The 24,610-nt window shown below is 45.7% G+C and overlaps 1 protein-coding gene and 1 long non-coding RNA gene across 2 annotated transcripts in view; one reads left to right on the forward strand and one right to left on the reverse strand.

Moving 5' to 3' along the window:
• The window catches only part of LOC144608892 (uncharacterized), a 63,447-nt gene extending 57,369 nt beyond the window's left edge, over window positions 1-6,078 (forward strand). The window contains exon 3 of the long non-coding RNA XR_013549251.1: window positions 6,039-6,078. This is a non-coding gene — a long non-coding RNA (uncharacterized LOC144608892). The remainder of the gene's footprint in view (window positions 1-6,038) is intronic.
• Window positions 1-24,610, reverse strand: part of agbl1 (AGBL carboxypeptidase 1) — a 312,383-nt gene that overhangs the window by 75,849 nt on the left and 211,924 nt on the right. Inside the window, exons 20-21 of the mRNA XM_078427109.1 lie at window positions 23,773-23,904; window positions 19,885-20,061 (exon numbers count right to left, since the gene is read on the reverse strand). Of these exons, the coding sequence (XP_078283235.1) occupies window positions 19,885-20,061; window positions 23,773-23,904 (309 nt within the window). The remainder of the gene's footprint in view (window positions 1-19,884; window positions 20,062-23,772; window positions 23,905-24,610) is intronic.

Genomic DNA, 24,610 nt, shown 5'->3' on the forward strand with positions numbered 1-24,610 from the left:
CCAACAGCTGCAGTTCCTTGTACCTGTGCACATCCCTTGCCTATGTTTTTCACGCACTTTCAAGTGAGTGCAAACAGGCCCTTCGGCCCACTGAATTCATGTCGACCAATGATCACCCATACACTATCCTATAGTTGTAGGATAGTTCTATCCTACACACTATAAACAATTTACAGAAGCCAATTAACCTACAAACCTGCACATTTTTGGAATATCGGAGGAAACCAAAACACCTGGAGAAAAGCAGTCACAGGGAGAATGTACAAACTCTGTACAGACAGCACCCGTAGATAAGATTGAACCCAGGTCTCTGCCATTGTAAAGCAGCAACTCTACTGCTGTGCCACTGTGTCTAGTGGCACTAGTGTGATGAGGCATCTTGGTTGGCATGGGCAAATTGGCCCAAAGGACCTGTCTCCATGTTGTATACTTGATGACTGCCTTTGGGGCGGCACAGTGATGCAGCTGGTAGAGCTGCTGCCTCATAGCACCAGAGACCTGGGTTCAAACCTTGCCTCGGGTGCTGTTAGTGTTGTTAGTGTAGAGTTTGCACGTTCTCCTTGTGACCATGTGGGTTGCCTCCAGGTGCTCCGATTTCCTCCCACATCCCAAAGGCGAGTGGGTTTTGTTGGTTGATTGGTAAATTACCTATCATGTGTAGGTAGTGGATGAGGAAGTGGGATGACAGAGAACTAGTGTGAACGGGTGATCAATGGTCAGCCGAGACTTGTTGGACCGGAGGGCCCATTTCCATTAAGCTACGTTTTCCAGAGATGCCCCTTTATCTGCTGGGAAATTTATTTTTTGTTAATAGCATGAGGACATCCCTGCTAAATCTGCCAACTATTGCCCATTCTCAGGTGTCTACAACTGTTCAGCCTAAAGTTACATATCAACCATGCCTGACATAGAGTCATAAAGTGACACAGCGTGGAAACAGGCCCTTTGGCACAACTTGCCCACAACGGCCAACATATCCCACCAACAATAGTTCCAACTGACTGCATTTGGTCCATATCCCTCCAAACCTGTCCTATCCATGTACCTGTCCAACTGTTTCTTAAACATCAGGATAGTCCCAGCCTCAACTACCTCCTCTAGCAGCTTGTTCCATATACCCAGCACCCTGTGTGAAAAATTATCCCTCAGATCCGTATTAAATCTTTTCCCCTTCACCTCAAACCTATATCCTCTGGTCTTCGATTCCCCTACTCTAGGCAAAAGACTGTATATCTACCCGATCTATTCCTCTCATGATTTTGTACACTTCTGTAAGATCACCCCTCATCCTCCTGCGCTCCTAGGGATAGAGTCCCAGCCTACTCCACCTCTCCCTATAGCTCACACCCTCTCATCCTGCCAACATCCTCATAAATCTTCTCTGTACCCTTTCCAGCTTGACAACAACACTCTGGCAGCAAAGAGGGTTTTACAACCATCTGATCGTTTCCTGCTTATGGTGATGTGCTTTTCCATTAAATTTATTATTTTACTATTTATTTACTTGAATTAGCTTCCTGAGCTTTCATCATGGGATTGGAATTCACGCCTCAGACTACGTGCCCAATAACAAAATAGACACAAAAAGCTGGAGTAACTCGACAGGACAGGCAGCATCTCTGGATAGAAGGAATGGGTGACATTTCGGGTCGAGACCCTTCGTCTGAAGAAGTCAGAAGGTGCCCGTAGCCAGGACTGAACCCTGGTCTCTGGCACTGACTTTACGTCTGCACCACTGTGGAGAATGCAAATGCAAAAATAAAATAACTATCCATAAACGGACTGAAAACACGGCTCAATTACTTCCAATGCTGCCTGTCAATTGTGTAGAAACAAGTGAGCACTCATTCAGTTAAAAACTGATACTGCTTCTCATTCTCTGTTGGAATGCAGAATATTGGTGATGCTAAATCCACAGTTCATGTGATCAGTTCCATATTATCCAATCACATATTTTATTTCAGATGGTAGGTAAACCAGCCACACTTGTGCTCTTTCTCATTAGGGATGCAGGTTCCAACTAGAGCTGAAGGAAGACTTTTGCTGATAACGAACAGGCAGTAACAATGCCACAATTTCCAGTCTCACAACCAGATGACAAAGGACTCAGTCTCCAACAGGAATGTGTGCAGCCACGAGAATAAAGGCCAGGGGCATGAAACTGATGAATGGCAGGAGCGCAACATTAGTTCATTATAAACTGACAATCCATTTTACACCAGATATGATTTTTCATGATAATGGCAGAGAAAACTGGGCATGGAATGTAATGAGCTGTGGACTGCTTTGTGCTTCCTTCATACATAAACCTCCAGTCCACATTCCAAAGCCTTGCGCTCAACAAAGTCACAGAAACGTGAAGTCATTGTGCTGACTCCATCACAAGTTACCCCGGATTAACATATTTGATCTTCGGGTGTAGTTTTTGTCCATTGGCTTTTGTATCTTCTATTCAGGCGTAATAATTAAGTTTAAAACTCAAAGCCTAATAGCTTGTGAAATTTTCCATTTTACAGCTTTTTAATCCAAATAAAAGACACAGTTGTGATAGCCACTTAAATGCCTCATCTTCCAGTGCAGGCTGTGGCTTGGTGGTTTAGGGCGAAGGGCAGATTTCCTTTCAAGGTGCACATCAGTATTCTGTTTCAAGCGCAGTCAGACACACATTTAACAGAAACAAGAGGCACCATTTCATATAGCTGTTCATAACATCCTAATTAACACTTCATTCAAAACCACTGATTCACTTCAGTAGTGAAAGGTCAATAGACCAGGAGAGCCAGAGCAGACTCCTGAAAGAGATATGGGTCATGCAATAGAATTACTTGAATTCTGGTTCATAATTAATTCCATTGTAGGATCACACACAATGCACACTTTTGTAAGTACTGCAAAATCAAAGAACATTGTTCTAATTATTAAACTACTGATTTCCATTTTACTTTACTTTAGCCATTCGAGATACAGCATGGAACCGGGACCATCAGCCCTTTGAGTCCGTGCCAACCAGCGATCATCCCCTACACCAGCACAATCCTGCACAAACTAGGACCGATTTACAATATTACCGAACCCAATTAACCTGCAAACCTGTACGTCTTTGCAGTGTGGGAGGAATCCGGAGCACCCGGGGAAAACCCACGTGGTCACAGGGAGAACGTACAAACTCTGTGCAGACAGCACCCATAGTCAGGATCGAACCGGGTCCCAGGTGCTGTGAGGCAGCAGCTCTACTGCTGGCCCTACTCTTGTTAATACACCACATGTAATGTATTACTAATGGATTCAATGGACATACTGATTTCATTATAAGTGCAAGAAACCAGATATTGTTTAATGTGACAACACTCAACACTAGTTGTCCTAGTAATGTAGGAAAATAACTGCAGATGCTGGTACAAATCAAAGGTATCACAAAAAGCTGGAGTAACTCAGCAGGTCAGGCAGCATCTCAGGAGAGAAGGAATGGGTGGCGTTTCGTGTCGAGACCCTTCTTCAGACTAATGTCAGGGGAGTGGGTGGGACAAGGAAAGGATGTAGCTGGAGACAGGAAGACAGTGGGAGAACTGGGAAGGGGGAGGGGAAAGAGAGGGACAGAGGAGCTATCAAAAGTTAGAGAAGTCAATGTTCATACCACTGGGGTGTAAGCTGCCAAAGCGAAATATGAGGTGCTGTACCTCCAATTTGTGGTGGGCCTCACTATGACAATGGAGGAGGCCCTTGACAGAAAGGTCAGACTGGAGTGGGAGGGAGAATTGAAGTGCTGAGCCACCGGGAGATCAGGTTAGTTAAGCCCAAAGATACTAGAGTAACAAGATGGACCACTCCGTTGAAATTGCCTATACTGAAGTGTAGTACGCAAAAGAGCCATTTTAGTAGGCAAAACCCACCGTTCGCTATGCCTCTCGTAGTGTAATCAGTGTTTTGGGGAACAGTATGTATGATGATACCATTAAAATGCAGAATATATCTCATCTATCAATTCACAGATTTTTGTTAATTTTCTTTTTAAATGTTTCTGCACGTTTCTGCCTACTAAAATGATGTCAAGGCATACTACAGTTTTTAGGATAGAGTGGTCTATCTTGTTCCTCTTGTTAAGGCGGACTGTGCGAAGGTGTTGAACGAAACGATCGCCGAGCCTGTGTTTGGTCTCGCTGATGTAGAGAAGTTGACATCTGGAACAGCGGATACAATAGATGAGGTTGGAGGAGGTGCAGGTGAACCTCTGCCTCACCTGGAAAGACTGTTTTTTGTCCTTGGATGGAGTCGAGGGGGGAGGTAAAGGGACATGTGTTGCATCTCCTGCGGTTGCTGGGGAAAGTGCCTGGGGAGGGGGTGGTTTGGGTGGGAAGGGACGAGTGGACCAGGGAGTTACGGAGGGAACGGTCTCTGCGGAAAGCAGAAAGGGGAGGAGATGGGAAGATGTGGCCAGTAGTGGCATCCCATTGGAGGTGACGGAATTGTTGGAGGATAATTTGTTGGATACGCTGGCTGATGGGGTGGAAGGTGAGGACAAGGGGGACTCTATCCTTGTTACGAATGGGGGGAGGGGGAGCAAGAGCGGAGCTGCGGGATGTAGATGAGGCCCTAGTGAGAGCCTCATCTAACACTAGTTGTCCTGGTGACTCTCGTGATGGTGTTCATATATTCTTTCCTCCAAGTGAGGATGTTTCTCCTAAATTCCAGACTGTCTTTGAGGCTCCTGCTACTTATAAACTGTGTAGGCAGGAACTGCTGATGTTGGTTTGCACCCAAGATAGACACAAAATGCTGGAGTAACTCAACGTGACAGGTAGCATCTCTGGAGAGAAGGAATGGGTCTGAAGAAAGGTCTCAACCTGAAATGTTACCTATTCTTTCTCTCCAGAAATGCTGCCTGTCCCACTGAGTTTCTCCATTATTTTGTGTCTATCTTCCATGTTGAACTTATGAACTAATAACTTTGAGATGTTCAGCTTGGTGTCCATGCTGTCTCCCAGAGCAGTCACATTCATCCCATTCCTCCACTGATTTCCCCATAAACTATTTCTGCACACCTGCCCATGCCACTTGCCCGGTTCTTCCACTCTCTATGTGAAGTTTACATTCGTCAGCTAACCCCACAATCAGCACAACTCTGGGACACGGGATGAGACCAGGGTGCCCAGAGGAACCCACGCAATCAGTGAGATCTTGTGCAACCTCTAAGGCCAGCGCTGGAGGTCAATACCAAACCTGGGTTACTGGAGCCATGACCTCGCCTACCATTGGAAACATTTTCTCCATATCTATCTTGTCAAACCTTTCCATAATTCCAAAGATCTCTGCCAGGAAGCACAGTGGTATGACAGGTGCGTGCTCCAGTGATGTTGATTCAGTCTTGAGCACAGTGGTGCAGCAGTAGAGTTGCTGCCAGACACCCGGGTTTGATCCTAACTATGGGTGCTGTTTGTACAGAGTTGTACGTTCTCCCCGTGACCTGCGTGGTTTATTTACCGGCTGCTCCGGCTTCCTCCCACACTCCAAAGATGAACAGGTCTGTTGGTTTATTGGCTTCAGTAAATTGTCCCCAGTGCTAGTGTGCGGGGATTGTTGGTCAGTATGGAGATGGTGGGCTGAAGGGCCTGTTCCTGCGCTGTAACTCTAAAGTCTAAACTTTCTAAAGTCTAAAGTCTACTGCTGTCAGTGTGGAGTCCCCATGTTCTCCGTGACTGCGTGGGTTTCCCTGTATTCTCCCGTTTACTCCCACACACCAAGGGACATGTGCTGAGGTGAATTAAACGGTCACTGTAACCTACTCCTCATGTGGATAGGTCGAGGGAATTGTTGGGTATGTTGGGGAGAAGAGATTACAAGGAGATGCAGGGGAAAGGAACTGATAGAATTGCCCGGTGTTCCAGCATGTAGTCCATGCGCCAAATAAGGAAAAACTGCGCCACCTCTTCTAAAACAGAAGAGAACATTTCTTCTATTTTCAGAAAGATATGCAAGAAAATGAAGACAGAATCTTTCATAACAACTTTGTACTGACAACAATTTTCTCTATTTATGTACAGGAAATGCTCGGAGTCAAGCACCAACTTCCTTTAGATTGCAAATTTGAACTGAAGACATGCCATCGGGTGTATCACAGTGATTGAATCAAAGGGAGCTGTTACTTACAGCTGTATCATGTGTGGAGAGGAGCCAATAAACCCATACATGAGACAAAACCTTCCTTTTTTTCATATGTATTATGGAACTGCAGATGCTGCTTTACACCGAAGATAGATACAAAATGCTGGAGTAACTCAGTGCGACAGCAGCATCTCTGGAGAGAAGGAATGGGTGACATTTTGGTCTGAGACTGAAGAAGGGTCTCGACCCGAAATGTCACCCATTCCTTCTGTCCATAGATGCTGCTTGTCTCGCTGAGCTACTCCAGTATTTTGTGTCTATCTTCATTTTTGTCATACCATTGCAACTTGTTAACAGCACAGTATCCTCATGTTGATTTTGTTCCCAAAATCCAATACTCAGGATCAAAGTAGATCCCATTGGCTCCAATTGTGCTGATTTCATAAAAAGAATAACCAGGTTATCAAGGTTATTCCTCACTGAAGAATAATCACTTCCACTTTATTTATCTTTTTTCAAAAAAAAATCTGTCAAAGTGTATCAGTTAATTTATCTGTTTCATGTTGAAATGTGCCAAGCTGTTTATTAAGTCATCTCTCCATATGTTGACACTTCTGTTTCTGCATAAGTTCTCCAATAAGGTGTAGGCGTTAAAGAAAGTGTCAGATTCAAACTGCTGTGGTAACTTTTACAAATTCTGCCAACGTGCAAAACATGATTTACTAAGAAGCAAAAAAAACTACAAATGCTTGAAATCTGAAAAAAATGTAATGTGCTGGAAATACTTGTTGGGTTATGCTGAAGAGCACTAACTGGCCCACTGAGGGTCAGTAATAGTAGTTACCTCAGCACCTTTGGGATGTATCACGGCCTGGTTTAGGAACAGCTCCGCAGGACCACAAAAAATTGCAGAGAATTGTGGACGCAGCCCAGACCATCGCACAAACCAACATCCATTGACTCCATTTACACCTCATGCTGCCTCAGCAAGGCCAGCAGCATAATCAAGGATGAGACACCCTGGCCACTCCCTCTCCCATCGGGCAAGAAGCATAGAAGTGTGAAAATGCACACCTTCAGATTCATGGGCAGTTTCTTCACAATCGTTATCAGGCAACTGTACCATCCTACCAACAACTAGAGAGCTGTCCTGAGCTACCATCTACTTCATTAGAGACCCTCGGACTATCTTTGATTGGACATTACTGGACTTTATCTTGCACTAAAACGTATTCATGTTATTCCCTTTATCATGTATCTATACACTGTAAATGGCTCGATTGTAACCATCTTTCTGCTGAATGGTTAGCACGCAACAAAAGCTTTTCACTGTAGCTTGGTACACGTAACTAAACTCAAACCTGACCTTTCCAAGTCCACAGCTCTCTGAAAGTGGCAATACAAGCAGATTAGAATAGTAAAGAAGAGATATGGTATGCTTGCCTTCATTGGTCAGGGCATTGAGTTGAAGAGTCAGGAAGTCACGTTGCTTGTTTCGCATTGGGTGCAGTTTGGTTGCCCCATTGCATGAAGGATTTGGAGGCTTTGGAGATTGGGCAGAGGAGGTTTACCAGAAGGTCTATCAGCCTGGATTATCAGGTATTAACTCTAAGAAGAGTCATTGAGTCAAGCGGGCCCTTTGACCCAACTCGTCCATGCCGACCAAGGTGCTTCATCTAAACTAGTACCACATGTGGTCTATATCTCGCTCCAAACCTTTTCTATCCATGGATCCATATTTCTTTTAAATGTTGTGACAGTACCTGCCACAACTACCTCCCTGACATCAAGTGCTAGAGTAAGTCAGCGAGTCAGGCAGCATTGTTGGAGAACATGAATATTTGGGCCGGGACTCTTCTTCAGACTCTGCTAGGGGCAGCATGGTGGCACAGCAGTAGAGTTGCTGCCTTACAGCACCAGAGACCTGGGTACAATCCTTACTACGGGTGCTGTCTGTACGGAGTTTGTACATTCTCCCTGTGACCGCGTGGGCTTTCTCCGGGTGCTCTAGTTTCCTCCCACATTGTAATTATGTGCAGGTTTGTAGGTTAATTGGCTTTTGCAAATTGCCACTAGTGTGTAGTATGTGAAAGTGAGATAACATAGAACTAGTATACAGGTGACTGATTGTCGACATGGTTCAGAGGGCTGAAGGACCTATTTCCATGCTGTATCTAAACTGAACTAAGTGTATAAAATCATGGGAGCATAGATAGGGTAGAAGAAGGGTCTCGACCCGAAACGTCACCCATTCCTTCTCTCCTGAGATGCTGCCTGGCCTGCTGAGTTACTCCAGCATTTTGTGAATAAATACCTTAGATAGGGTAGGCAGTTGGAACCTTTTACACAGGGTGGAAATGTAAAAGAGTAGAGGACACAGCTTTAAGGTGAGAAGGGCAACGTTTAAAGGAATTGTGTGGGCAAGTTTTTTACACGGAGGGCAGTGAGTCTCCAGAACGTGATGCCAAGGGTGATGGTGGAGGCAGATAGGTTATTGGCATTTAAGTGGCTTTTGGATGGGCACATGGATATGCAGGGAATGGAGAGATATGGATTATGTGCAGCCAGAGGAGATTGGTTTATCTTGGCAACATCTTTAGCCCAGATATTGTGGGTTGAAGGGCCTGTTCCTTTGCTGTTCTTCTCTATATTCTACATTCTAACTGAAGTCATTGAACCAGCCCAAAGTTTCAATTTAAAATGTTGTCTGTTAAGAACATATAAGCACTAATTCACATGCACAGGCAACCTTGTATTGATTAGGCAAAATCACTTACTTGCAAGCCATCAAATAGAATCAGTTCCGCCAGCCACATTGCACAAATTGATACACACAGGATAAAATGGTTAGACATGGAAACAAAACCCACAACCCTAATTACATCCCGTTTAATTAAACCCGCCTTTCAGGTAAGAGAAATAGCTAGGGTGAATGTCGAGGGTAGCGGAATCAAAAAACAGACTTAGGTGCAAGGTGAGAGGGGAAAGATTTAGTATGAACCTGAGGCACAACTTTTTAGAGAATGGTGGGTATAAAGTTCATAAAACATAGAAGCAAAATTGGCCCATTCGACCCATCGAATCTGCTCCACCATTTAATCATGGCTGACCTATCTTTCCCTCTCAAACCCATTCCCCTTCCTTGTACTCGTAACTTTTGACATCCTTGCTAATCAAGAACCTACCAATCTCCACTTTTAAAATACCCAACGATGGGTATCACGTCATTATGATGCTGCCAGAGGATGTGGTTGAAGCAGGTACAATAACAGCATTTGAAAGACATTTGGGCAGGTACATGGATAGGACGGGTTTAATGGGATATAGATCAAATGTGGGCAAATGGGACAAGCTTAGATGGGGCATCTTCATTGGCAGGAATGAATTGGACCAATTAGCCTGTTTCTGTGCAGTATGACTTAAGACTCTGTGAGTAGGGGAATCGTGGACCGGAGGACATAGGTTCAGGGTGAAGAGGAAAAGATTTAATAGGAAACTGAGCAGTAATGTTTTCACACAAAGGGTGGTGGGTGTATGGAACAAGCTGCCAGAGGAGGTAGTTGAGGCTGGGACTATCCCAACATTTAAGAAACAGTTCGACAGGAACATAGGTAGGACAGGTTTGGAGGGATATGGATCAAGCGCAGGCAGGTGGGACTGGTGTAGTTAGAACATGTTGGCCGGTGTGGGCAAGTTGGGCCGAAGCACCTGTTTCCACACTGTATCACTCTATGATTCTATGACTGTATGACCAATGTGCAAACTGTGATATGAAGACAGGTTAGTTGCGGGTTTCATTTGTGGAGCTGCTGCCCGAACAACCTTCATTCAGCAGGTGTGAGGGGCTCCACAGCAGTGGCTGTTGAGCACAATGAATGTGGTGAGTCTGGACCCTAGCCCTCTAGATGGAGAAGGTGATGAACACTCTTCTGTTGAGGCTCCCAGACCAAAGATCAGTCCTGCGCTTTATTCTTTTTCTATACTTTTACTTGTGTGCCCACAGAAAGAACCAAAAAGCCTTGTAGGGGATTTCCTTTCATGTTTGTTAACATAGAAAATAGGTGCAGGTGTAGGCCATTCGGCCCTTCGAGCCAGCACCGCCATTCAATATGATCATGGCTGATCATCCAAAATCCATTCCTGCTTTCTCCCCATATCCCTTGATTCCGTTAGCCCTAAGAGCTAAATCTAACTCTTAAATAACAAAGAAATGCAATACATCAATAGTGAGCGCCCAAACATCGTGTTAACCCGTTGAATGTGAGAGGGCTTTGAGAATAATGAGGTGAAAAGCCATTGGTGTGATTTGATGGATTTTAGTCTGAATTAAATGAGCAAGAAGTAAATCATATTTATTTCCTACTAATTCACAATGTATGTAGGAGGTGTAGGAAGGAACTGCAGATGCTGGTTTATAGCTAAGATAGACACAAAATGTTGGAATAACTCAGTGGGTCAGGAGAAAAGGAATAGGTGATGTTTCGAGTCGAGACTGAAGAAGGGTCACGGACCTGAAACAACATCTGACCCTTTGAATTACTCCAGCACTTTATGTCTATTCACAATATATGTCTTTATTGATAGTAGAAATCAAAGTGGGTCCAGGTTCAGTTTAGTTTAGAGATACAGCGCGGAAACAGGCCCTTTGGCCCACCAAGTCCACACCGACCAGCGATCCCCATATTCTAGAATTATCCCACACACTCGGGGCAATTTACAGAAGCCAATTAACCTACAAACCTGTACTTCTTTGGAATGTGGGAGGAAACCGAAGTACCTGGTGAAAACCCACATGGGTCATGGGAAGAACATGCAAACTCCTTATGGACGACACCGAGAGTCAGGATTGAACCCGGGTCTCTGGTGTTGTAAGAGCAACTCTACCACTTCTCCACCGTGTCACCCTTAAGTAGTAGGAGAACTATTACCCTTTTGGATAATAATTGGGAGAAGGAATTGGGGATGGAATTAAGACAGCTTTGCTGTTTTAACAAATGATAAAATTGTGGTAAGTTAATCTGGGATAAACTGCTATAAGATAAACACTGGTGTACTAAAGTCGTAAAATAAAAGCAGTATTATTTTGTTGATCGGCACGCTCAGTGTGAGCATTGGGAGAGGGAGTGGTGGATGTGGTAATGTAGCAGGACAATAGAGACGACTTGATGAGAAGCTGAGTTGGTTTTGATCTAGAGCACCCTGGTGTCAAGTCCAGTTTTACATCAATGTATCTTGTAATGGAAACACATCAAGCAAATCTCTTCTGTGTTTGTGAAGTTGTAATTTAAACAATTACTATTCTGTTCTTTGGAAGCACAGGGGGTTATGGGCTGGAGTGACATGCAGAAGATTTCAAGCCTTAGGGGAGGAGCACAAGTTTTGGCCTTAAATATATTAGAACATAGAACATTGAAAAGTACAGCACAGGAATAGGCCATTCGGCCCACAATGTTCCATGCCAAAAATGATGTCCCCTTTTCCTACAACTGATCCACATCTCCCTGTTCTCTGCTCTATGTTCTATACTCTGTTCCTATCTAAAAGGTTCTTAAATGCCACTATCGTATCTGCTTCAACCACTACCCCTGGCAGCGTGTTACAGACATCCACCACCCTCTGTGCAAAGAAACTTCCCCCGCACATCTCCTTTTAAATTTTGCCCCTCTCACCTTAAAGCTATGCCCTCTGGTCTTTGCCATTTCCACCCTGGGAAAAGGGTTCTATCTCCACTATCAATACCTCTCATAATTTTATATACTTCTATCAGGTCTCCTCTCACCCTCCACATTCCAGAGAAAACAGTCCAAGTTTGAGAGAAAGCAATCCAGATTTGTTTAAATAGTTGGAAAGGCGATCCAGTGGGAAAAGATGGCAGCAGCCTTGTCAAAGAGATTACTTTCTGCTCCAAGAGATATCATCGTTCTATGGTTCCCAAGCAGCTCCCAGAGTTCCCACCTCCGGAGCCATTAGCTCTGCCAAATGCTGTTGCCAGCAACTCAGTGGCTGTTATGCTGCCAGTTCATCAACCCGCAATTATAATTGTGAATACTGGAAGCTGTTAGTAAACACTGGCACATTATCTAACAGCACTATTGGAAGAATACGATCAGATGCAGCTGATTAAATGTGGGTGCAAAGTCCAGCTGCTTTTGCTGGTGATCGGGACCTGAAACAACACTACAAACTTGGGAACGGAAATCAAGTTCCTGTGAAGCAAGTTGTTAATATTCAATTGCCCCAACAGTCTGCAGAAGTCCCATGAAGGTAGAATGAAAGAATGGATCGACTGGGCTTATATCAGAGAATGGATCGACCGGGCTTATATCAGAAAATGGATCGACTGGGCTTATATCAGAGAATGGATCGACCGGGCTTATATTCATTGGAATTTCGAAGGATGAGAGGGGATCTTATAGAAACATGTAAAATTCTTAAGGGATTGAACAGGCTAGAACAGGGGTCACAGTTTAAGAGTAAAGGGTAGGCCATTGAGGACTGAGATAAGGAAAAACCTTTTGACCCAGAGAGTGGTGAAGCTGTGAATTCTGGCCACAGAAGGCAGTGGAGGCCAATTCACTGAATGTTTTCAAGAGAGAGTTAGATTTAGCTCTTAGTGCTAACGGAATCAAGGGATATGGGGAGAAAGCAGGAACGGGGTACTGATTTTGGATGATCAGCCATGATCCTATTGAATGGTGGTGCTGGCTCGAAGGGCCAAATGGCCTATTCCTGCACTGATTTTCTGTGTTTCTATGTTTCTATAATTCATTTGGTCTCCAAATTCTGTGCTCAGGAAACACCAGGAGGATGCAGCGGCAACTTTGAGATCCTGCAGTGAAAGCGATGGAGGCAACGTAATGCCAAAGCGAGCTTCAGGGATTATGTGAAGCTCATTCAAAGGCACGGCATTTCTTTCCACTGCTATGCCGATGACACTCAGCTTTACCTCCCCCTGAAACCCAACAACCAGTCAAATTTAAACAGCATCTTACACTGCCTTGAGGACATAAAATGTTGGATGGCACAGAACTTCCTCCAATTAAATGAGAGCAAGTCTGAGGTCATCCTATTCGGCCCCCCCGACTCCATCAAATTGATAACAGGCAGTCTTGGAAGTCTATCCTGCCTAGTCAAACCGCATGTCAAAAACCTCGGCATGATACTTGACTCTGCATTAAAATTTGATAAGCAAGTCAACGCTGTGGTAAAAGCCAGCTTCTTCCAACTTCGAACCATAGCTAAAATCAAACCTTTCCTCCAATTCGACGACACAGAAAAAATCATTCACGCTTTCATTTCCTCCCGCCTAGACTACTGCAACTCCCTATACACTGGGATCAGCCAATCTTCCCTGTCCCGCCTGCAACTGGTCCAAAACGCCGCAGCGAGACTCCTGACGGGTACCCGTAAAAGGGACCACATCACCCCGATTCTGGCCTCTCTCCACTGGCTCCCTGTACGGTACAGAATCAACTTCAAGCTCCTCCTATTCACGTACAAAGCCCTAAATGGACACTCCCCCCCCTACATCAAAAATCTTCTAACCCCCCTCTCTAACTCCAGGTCCCTCAGGTCGGCCGACTTGGGGCTACTCACTATCCCGCGGTCTAGGCTTAAGCTCAGGGGTGACCGCGCTTTTGCGGTTGCAGCTCCTAGACTGTGGAACAGCATCCCTCTCCCCATCAGAACTGCCCCCTCCATCGACTCCTTTAAGTCCAGGCTCAAAACCTATTTCTACTCCCTAGCGTTTGAGGCTCATTGAGGAGGCGCTGTGAACTGTTTGCGTGCTACTGTATGTTTCATTTTTTTTCCATTGGAACCTAATCAGATGTACAGCACTTTGGTCAACGTTGGTTGTTTTTAAATGTGCTATACAAATAAAATTGACTTGACTTGACATGTGATCGGGTTCCACAAACTGTGAGCTTTTCCCGGACTGCAATCCCACAGGAACCTCAGTCCACATGCCAGGGTGGGCCACCCTGCGTTGATAAGAGATATTGTTCACCCCACTTCTACAATTTACCAAAGATAGACACGAATTGCTGGAGTAACTCAGCATCTCTGGGGAGAAGGAATGGGTGACGTTTCGGGTTGAGATCCTTCTTCAGTCTGAAGAAAGGTCTCGACCTGAAATGTCACCCATCTTCAGTTTAAACCAGCATCTGCAGTTCCTTCGCACAATTTACCACCCTTGCATCCTCTTACAATGTATTGTGTGCATTGTCTGATGGGAGTGCAATGCAGGTCTATGTTCTGTTGAACCACTGATTTCATAAATTCATGTCATTAGGCCATTCAGCCCATCGAGTCTAATCTGCCATTCCATCACGGCTAATCTATCATTAGGTTTTATGATGTGTGAAGAATGTAAAGGATGTTTGTTATTTATCTCCCATGAAACATAGGATGTACATGTCATGTTCTCTTCTACAAAATATCAAAGCCAGATCTTTTGGATAATGTATTTTACTTTTTAATTTGCATTCCAAATTTGCAACATTTGCCCAAACTGCCTATTTAAAAAACTTGTTGGACCATAAGACAAACAAACAGAATTAGGGCATTCAACCATCAAGTCTGCTCTGCCATTCAATCAAGGCTGATCTAGGATTTCCCTCTCAACTCCATTCTCCTGCTTTCTCCCCCTAATTTTGACACCGTTACAAATCTCCGCTTTAAAAATACCCAAACACTAAACCTCCACAGCGGTCTATGGCAATGAATCCCACAGATTCACCACCCTCTGACTAAATAAATTCCTCCTCATCTCCTTTCTAATGGTACATCCTTTTATTCTGAGGCTACGCCCTCTGGTCCTAGACTCTGTCAACTCTATCCAGCCTTTCACTACTCGCTAAGTTTCAATGAGTTCTCATTAATTTCATCCTTCTAAACTCCAGAGATTAGAGGCCCAATGCTGTCAAACGCTCATCATATGTTAACCCACTCATTCCTGGTATAATTCTCATAAATCTCATGTGGGTCCCTTGAAGACAGAAGCAGGTGAATTTATTATGGGGAACAAGGAAATGGCAGTCGAGTTGAACCTGTACTTTGGATCTGTCTTCACTAAGGAAGATATAAACAATCTCCCAGATGTTCTAGTGGCCAGAGATCATCTGGTGACAGAGGAACTGAAGGAAATCCACATTAGGCAGGAAATGGTGTTGGGTAGACTGATGAGACTGAAGGCTTTTTCAGTCAGAGAGTTGTAAATCTGTGGAATTCACTGCCTCAGAAGGCAGTGGAGGCCAGTTCTCTGAATGCATTCAAGAGAGAGCTAGATAGAGCTCTTAAGGATAGCGGAGTCAGGGGGTATGGAGAGAAGGCAGGGACGAGGTACTGATTGAGAATGATCAGCCATGATCACATTGAATGGTGGTGCTGGCTCGAAGGGCCGAATGGCCTACTCCTGCACCTATTGTAAAAGAAAAAGGCTGATAAATCCCCAGGGCCTGATGGTCTGCATCCCAGGGTACTTAAGGAGGTGCCTCTAGAAATCGTGGATGCATCGGTGATCATTTTCCAATGTTCTATAGATTCAGGATCAGTTCCTGTGAATTGGAGGGTAGCTAATGTTATCCCACTTTTTAAGAAAGGAGGGAGAGAGAAAACAGGAAATTATAGACCATTTAGTCTGACATCAGTGGTGGGGAAGATGCTGGAGTCAATTATAAAAGACGAAATTGCGGAGCATTTGGATAGCAGTAACAGGATTGTTCCAAGTCAGCATGGATTTACAAAGGGGAGAGCCGGTGGATGTAGTGTACCTTGACTTTCAGAAAGCCTTCGACAAGGTCCCACATAGCAGATTAGTGGGCAAAATTAGAGCACATGGTCTTGGGGGTAGGGTACTGACATGGATAGAAAATTGGTTGACAGACAGAAAGCAAAGAGTGGGGATAAATGGGTCCATTTCAGAATGGCAGGCAGTGACTAGTGGGGTACTGCAAGGCTCTGTGCTGGAACCGTAGCTATTTACAATATACATTAATGACTTGGATGAAGGGATTAAAAGTAACATTAGCAAATTTGCAGATGACACAAAGCTGGGTGGCAGTGGGAACTGTGAGGAAGATGCTATGAGATTGCAGGGTGACTTGGACAGGTTGTGTGAGTGAGCGGATGCATGGCAGATGCAGTTTAATGTGGATAAATGTGAGGTTATCCACTTTGGAGGTAAGAATAGGAAGGCAGATTATTATCTGAATGGTGTCAAGTTAGGAAAAGCGGACATACATCGAGATCTGGGTGTCCTAGTGCATCAGTCACTGAAAGGAAGCATGCAGGTACAGCAGGCAGTGAAGAAAGCCAATGGAATGTTGGCCTTCATAACAAGAGGAGTTGAGTATAGGAGCAACGAAGTCCTTCTGCACTTGTACAGGGCCCTAGTGAGACCACACCTGGAGTATTGTGCGCAGTTTTGGTCTCCAAACTTGAGGAAGGACATTCTTGCTATTGAAGGAGTGCAGCGTAGGTTCATAAAGTTAATTCCCGGAATGGCGGGACTGTCGTACGTTGAAAGATTGGAGCGACTGGGATTGTATACTCTGGAATTTAGAAGGATGAGAGAGGATCTTATTGAAACATATAAGATTATTAAGGGATTGGACACACTAGAGGCAGGAAACATGTTCCTGATGTTGGGGGAGTCCTGAAGCAGGGGCCACAGTTTACGAATAAGGGGTAGGCCATTTAGAACAGAGATGAGAAAGAACTTTTTCACTCAGAGAGTTGTGAAGCTGTGGAATTCTCTGCCTCAGAAGGCAATAGACAATAGACAATAGACAATAGGTGCAGGAGGAGGCCATTCGGCCCTTCGAGCCAGCACCACCATTCAATGTGATCATGGCTGATCATTCTCAATCAGTACCCCGTTCCTGCCTTCTCCCCATACCCCCTGACTCCGCTGTCCTTAAGAGCTCTATCTAGCTCTCTCTTGAAGCATTCAGAGAATTGGCCTCCACTGCCTTCTGAGGCAGAGAATTCCACAGATTCACAACTCTGTGACTGAAAAAGTTTTTCCTCATCTCCGTTCTAAATGGCCTACCCCTTATTCTTAAACTGTGGCCCCTTGTTCTGGACTCCCCCAACATTGGGAATATGTTTCCTGCCTCTAACGTGTCCAACCCCTTAATAATCTTATATGTTTCGATAAGATCCCCTCTCATCCTAAATTCCAGTGTATACAAGCCTAGTCACTCCAGTCTTTCAACATATGACAGTCCCGCCATTCCGTGAATTAACCTAGTAAACCTACGCTGCATGCCCTAAATAGCAAGAATATCCTTCCTCAAATTTGGAGACCAAAACTGCACACAGTACTCTAGGTGCGGTCTCACTAGGGCCCTGTACAACTGCAGAAGGACCTCTTTGCTCCTATACTCAACTCCTCCTGCTATGAAGGCCAACATTCCATTGGCTTTCTTCACTTCCTGCTATACCTGGATGCTTCCTTTCAGTGACTGATGCACTAGGACACCCAGATCTCGTTGTACGTCCCCTTTTCCTAACTTGACACCATTCAGATAATACTCTGCCTTCCTATTCTTACCACCAAAGTGGATAATCTCACACTTATCCACATTAAACTGCATCTGCCATGCATCCGCCCACTCACACAACCTGTCCAAGTCACTCTGCAACCTCATAGCATCTTCCTCACAGTTCACACTACCACCCAGCTTTGTATCATTTCACACTACCACCCAGCTTTGTATCATAGGCAGTGGAGGCCAATTCTCTGGATGCTTTCAAGAGAGAGTTAGATAGAGCTCTTAATGATAGCGGAGTCAGGGGATATGGGGAGAAGGCAGGAACGGGGTACTGATTGTGCATGATCAGCCATGATCACGGTAAATGGCAGTGCTGGCTCGAAGGGCCGAATGGCCTACTCCTGCATCTATTGTCTATTGTCTACCTCCTCTGGACCTTCTCCAATGCTAACAGATCCCTCCTCAGATATGGGGCCTAAAACTGCTCACAATATTCCGAATGCAGTCTGACCAGTGCCTTATAAAGGCATTACATCCCTGTTTTAATGTTCTGGTCCTCTCGAAATGAAAGCTAACACATTCCACACAGTCACGTATCTGTCCAACATACTTCAATGAACAAACTAAATATATTAACTGTTCAAATAAACAGCATGTGAGATGGGCCTTGGTGATGTGTAGACTTGGCCACAATGGTTTAACCCCACAGATTACCTGTCACTGAGCTCACACACTGAGCTCATTTACATCACTGAGCGAGAATCCCTTCCGGTTTCCCTTTAACTCCCTCAGCTGCAGCCAGCGGCAAAGATTTCTTCTCCAAATTAAGTTAAAATATCAAGGGGAAAGTGATGTTTAAATTGTCATCTATCCAAACACATCAGCAGATGTGACAGGTGCGTGACAGTGGGTGGTAGCTATTAGAGTGGCCCCCTCACAGCTCCAGCAACCACGGTTCAATCCCAGCCTTGGGTGCTGTCTGTGTGGAACTTGTCATGCATCCATTTCCACATTGTGCCCCAGTCTCTTCCACAACCCATAAACATGCAGGTCAGGAGGCTAATGGACTAATGTAAACTATCCTTCACTTGTGGTCGATTTGGTGGGGCGCTGATGGGAAGAATAAAATGGATTATGGTAGTATTAATGTAAAAACAGGAGCTTGATGATCAACACTGACTCAGTGGGCCGAATGGTCTGCTTTACTGCTGCAGTCTGCTCTGTCTCTGTGGACATTCCCAACAACCATCTAAAGCCGGGTCTCCGGCGCTGCAAGCTCTGGAAGGCAGCAACTCTACCGCTGTGCCACCGTGCTGCCTGTTCACTCACATTGCACTAACCATGATCGCAGGCCCTCTGTCGAGGAGCTGAGGGATCTTGAAGTACAAGTATCTCGTTCTCAGAAAATGGTATCACAGTGTAGATAAGGTGATAAAGAAAGCTTTTGGTACATTGTGCTTCATCAGTTAGAGGGTATTGAGTATAGAAGTTGGGCTGTTATGTTACAGTTGCTCAAGACGTTGGTGAGACTGCATTTGGAGTATTGTGTTCAGTTTTGGCCACCTGATATAGGAATGATGTTATAACACTGGAAAGAGTGCAGAGATTTACAAAAATGTTACCAAGACTCGAGGGCCTGACCTGTAAGACAAGGTTGGGCAGGCTAGAACTTCATTCTTTGAAGCATAGCAGACTGTGATGTAATAGAGGTGTATACAATCATGAGGGGTATAGACAGGGTGAATGCACACAGTCATTTTCCCAGGGTAGGAAGATCAAGGACCAAAGGACACAGGTTTAAGATGAGTGGGGAAAGGTTTAATAGGAACTTGAGGGGCAACTTTTTCACTCAGAGGGTGGTGGGTTTATGGAATGAGCTGCCAGAGGAGGTTGTTGAGGCAGGTACTATAGCAGCATGTAAAAGACACATAGACAGGTACATGGATAAGAAAGGTTTAGTGGGAAATAGGCTAAGCAAATACAAATGGGACTGTTAGATAGGGCATCTCGATTGTCCTGGACTAGTTGGACCAAAGAGCCTGCTTCTGTGCCTTATGACCATGATTCTTATATAATTCTTAACCATTAACATGCCTCATTCCAACCGTTTCCCTTTCTATTTGTCCGCATCCTATTTAATTTACTATTCTTCTCCCATTATGTCCCTTCACTTTTCTTTCTTAGTTCTACTCATTCTTCAACATATTCTATTCCACTGCTGAAACTGCATTGGGTGAGTAGATGTGCGTTAATGCGAGTGGGTAAGCTGCTGGGAAGGTTCACTCACATTGTATTTGCCCTGATCACAGCCACAGTAGGTACTCTCCATGGTGTAACTGCGAAGCACGCCGATCTCTCTCCACACCACCACCCGAGCCGTGGCCTCCCGTGACTTCTGCACCAAGAAACAGCAACGATTGATGGCGAACGTTGGGCAAATCTTCTCCAGAATTCTGGGGATGGTCTACAGAAAAAAATTAGATGACATATTATTAAAAAATAGGGCGGCACAGTGGCACAATGGTAGAGTTGCTGCCTTACAGCGCCAGAGACCCAGGTTCGATCCTGACTATTGGTGCTGTCTGTACGGAATTTGTACGTTCTGCCTGTGGCCATGTGAGTTTTCTCCAGGGGCTCCAGTTTCCTCCCACACTCTAAAGTTTTATAAGTTAATTGGCTTCTGCAAATTGGCCCTAGTGTGTTGGATAGAACTTGTGAACGGGTGATCACTGGTCAGCGCAGACTTGGTGGGCCGAAGGGCCTGTTTCCATGCCGTATCTCTAAACTAAACTAAAGTGATGTTCTGATTTAATCTAGCGTTGACCAAGCAGGCACGCGGTCAATTTACAGTTTGCATTCATCGTGAAGGGTTTAATAAGGATTTCTGCTCACTTGCTCTGATGGCTTGGCACAGCGATGTTTAATAAAAACGTTCTAAAAGCATAACTTAATGATGCAGAATTTCCATCAGCTTTTACATCTTTCAGTCAGAGTGTGAAAGGTTAGCTGTTGTCAATGGATGAACAAGAGAGGGAAATGAAGTCAACAGGGCCTGGGAGGCAAGTGGAGACAGCACAGCAGCCTGAGTGGAGCACCGGAACTACAGGGGCTCAGTACTTGCAGTAAAACACCAGGGAAGCTTGCGTTTGACAATAAGCGTGCTGCAGTACCAGCGAGGAGATAGTGCATCGAAACAGAGGTGACAGTGAAGAGTGGGGAGGAGAATGTCCCAACAGCCCAGTCGTGAGAAGGTGTGGGTGTTCACCAGCCCAGTAACAAGAGGGGTAGCGCCGGGCAGTCATGTGGTGAGAGGAGGCAGCGCCCATTGGTCACGCATGTGAGAGGGCAGTGCCCGACAGTCACGCATGTGAGAGGGCAGACCCCATCAGCCACGCATGTGAGAGGGCAGTGCCCGACAGTCACGCTTGTGAGAGGGCAGTGCCCATCAGTCACGCGTGTGAGAGGGCAGTGGCCATCAGTCATGTGTGTGGGAGAGGAACATGCCCATCAGTCATGTGTGTGGGAGAGGAACATGCCCATCAGTCACACGTGAGAGAGGAACGTGCCCGTCAGTCATGCGTGTGTGCGCGTCGGTCACACATGGGAGAGGGCCATGCCCATCAGTCAGACGTGGGAGAGGGCAGATGAGAGATCTGTGTTGAGACCACAGCAGAATATATTGAATTCTCATTTTAATCACTGTCTGGAACAGGAATCAGCAGGCACTGGCCGCATCTCATGAATTGCCTTGATTTGTAGAGTCAGTGCAAGATATTTGGAAACTTTCACAACCGCATTGCAGAAAGATCCAGTTGACAAGTGGAGCCTTGGTGCAGAGACTGATCTCAGTGCCAGTCTCCAGCTGCAGATAGTCAAGGGGTGGAGCTGCAGTGATGCAGGGGTGTTGCAGTCACGGAATGGTTTGAACTTTAATCCGCATCATAGCAGTAAAGGTGAACAAAATGATCAGGTCCTATCCATGGCCAGGAGTCACTGCCAAAAGCCTTTTTGACAACCTTATCTACCTGCGACTCGACCTTCAAGGAACCATGCACCTATACTCCTCTCCAGAGATGCTGCCTGACCCGCTGAGTTATTCCAGCATTTTGTGTCTACCTTCGATTTAAACCAGCATCTACAGTTCTTTCCTACACACCTGTACTCCTAGATCCCCCTGCTCTTCAACACTATGCAGAGGCCTACCATTTACTGTGTAGGTCCTGCCCTTGTTCGATGCCCCAAAATGCAACACCTCACACTTCTCTGTATTAAATTCCATCAACCATTCCTCCGCCCACCGGGCCAATCGATCCAGATCCTGCTGCAATCGTTCACAACCATCTTCACTATCTGCAAAACCACTAACTTTTGTATCATCAGCAAATTTACTAATGTTGCCCTGTATGTTCTCATCCAAATCATTGATGTAGATGATAAACAGTAACGGGCCCAGCACCGAACCCTGAGGCACACCACTAGTCACAGGCCTCCAGTCTGAGAAGCAACTTTCCACCATCACCCTCTGCTTCCTCCCATGGAGCCAATTGGCTATCCATTCAGCTATCTCTCCTTGGATCCCATGCGATCTAACCTTCCAGAGCAGCCTCCCATGCAGAACCTTGTTGAACACCTCTCCTGTATTTAAGGACGACTCGTAAATTTCAACCAGGCCTCCCACAATTTCCTCTCTAGTTTCCCGCAATGTCCTCGGATATATCTGATCAGGCCCTGGAGATTTGTCTACCTTCACACACGACAGTACCTTCAGCACTTCTTTGACAGTAACCCTGACTGCTCTCATGACACTTCCAATGACTGCTCCAATTTCCTCTGTCCTACTGTCTTTCTCCTCGGTGAATGCGGAGGAGAAATACTAATTTAAGACCTTGCCCATCTCCTGTGGCTCCACACAGAGGTGACCACTTTGATTCCTGAGAGGTCCCACTCTCTCTCTAGTTACCCTTTTCCCCCTTATGTATTTATAAAATCTTTTGGGATTGTCCTTAATGCTACCCGCCAGGGATATCTCCTGGTATTTATTCACAAAATGCTGGAGTAACTCAGCAGGTCAGGCAGCATCTCCGGAGAGAAGGAATGGGTGACGTTTCGGGTGAAGACCCTTCTTCAGTCTGAAGAAGGGTCTCGACCCGAAACGTCACCCATTCCTTCTCTCCGGAGATGCTGCCTGACCTGCTGAGTTACTCCAGCATTTTGTGAATAAATACCTTCGATTTGTACCAGCATCTGCAGTTATCTTCTTATAGAGGTATCTCCTGCCCCCTTTTTGCCCTTCTGATTCCCTTTTTTAGTTTGCTCCTTATTTCCCGAAACTCCTTCAGGGATGGGGCATTTGATCCCAGCTGCCTATACCTGTCCCATACATCCTTCTTGTTTTTGACTAATGTCTCAATTTCTCTCATCAGCCAAGCTTCCTTACGTTTGCCTGCTTTGCCCTTCACTCTAATGGGGACGTACAGGGTACACATTCTGAGCTTTCTTCAGTACACTTTTAAAAACATCCCACTTGGCCGATGTTCCTTTCCCCTCAAATAACCTGCTCCAGTCACCTTGAGCGAGACATTCTCTCATCCCCTCAGGAAGGGCCTTACTCCAGTTGAGCATTTTAACACATGGACCCTCTCTGTCCCTATCCATAACTATCTTAAACCTAATCGAACTGTGGTCCCTGGTCCCAAAAGGCTCCTCCACACACACTTCATGAACTTGCCCTTCCCAATTTCCCCATACTAGATCCAGCGTTGCCCTCTCACATGTGGGGGCCTCCACAAACTGTTTAAGAAACTCTCCTGAACACTTTTGAAGGTGGTCCTGAACTACTAGCTATCTCATTGGAGACCCTGTGACTTTGATCGGACTTTATTGGTTTTATCTTTGCACTAAACATTATTCCCTTTGTCATGTGTCTGTACACTGTGAATGGCTCCATTGTAATCATGTATTATCTTTCCGCTGACTGGTTAGCATGCAACAAAAGCTTCTCACTGTATCTGTGACAATAAACTAAACTCAATAGTCGTAGAAGTTTAAGAATGAATAGCAATGATTCTGTATCTTCACGCACATCAACATTTCTGGAAAAGGGTAACGTATTGACCACAAGAGAGGGGAAGTTGCAGCAGGCTCACTGTACAGGAATACACCAGGGGGCACTCACTCGATAGCCAATGTCCTCCTTCAGAGTTGCTGTGTCAATGCAGGAGTCCGACTGCCACAGTGTCTCCTTCACACTGCACCCATACATGAACGAATTCTTCTTCCTTGAATGTCCATGGAAGTCACAGAAAACCTGGTGCAAAGCAAATTAAAACAAAAATCAAGAGGCTTTATGTAAATATCCAGTGTACTGGAAGGATTGTTTTTTTAAATACAGTAAACCCTCGTTATAATGGAGCAGAGTGCATCCAGATGAGATGATAGTGGGGGGGGGCAAGGATTGTCACTGTTATTGGTTGGTGGTGGTAGTGATGGTGGGGGTGGGGGTGGGAGTGGGGGGGTGTAGATGTGGGGGTGGGTGTGGGGGTGGTAGTGATGGTGTGGGTGGGGGTGGGGATGTGCGTGGTGGTGTGGGTGATGGTAGTGATGGTGGGGGTGGGGGTGGGGGGGGTTTGGGTGTGGGTGATGGTAGTGATGGTGGGGGTGGGGGGGTGTAGATGTGGGGGTGGGTGTGGGGGTGGTAGTGATGGTGTGGGTGGGGGTGTGGGTGGTGATAGGGGGGTTTGGGTGTGGGTGTGGGGATGGTAGTGGTGGTGGGGGTGGTGGTGGGGGTGGGGGTGGGGGTGAGGGTGGGGGTGTTGGTGAGGGTGGGGGTCAGGGTGGCAGCGGCCCAGGTAGGTGCCCCGCCAGGTGGCCCTATAGGCAGCAGGGGCCGGGGTGGGGCTGGCTGCCCAACCTGGCAATGTGGGTGTGGGTGATGGTGGGGGTGGATGTGTGGGTAGGGGTGGGGGGTGGGGTGAGGGTGTGGGTGAGGGTGGGGTGGGGTTGGCTGCCCAGAC

The sequence above is a fragment of the Rhinoraja longicauda genome, chromosome 33 (genome assembly GCF_053455715.1).
Source record: "Rhinoraja longicauda isolate Sanriku21f chromosome 33, sRhiLon1.1, whole genome shotgun sequence".
NCBI classification, from domain to species: Eukaryota; Metazoa; Chordata; class Chondrichthyes; order Rajiformes; family Arhynchobatidae; genus Rhinoraja; species Rhinoraja longicauda.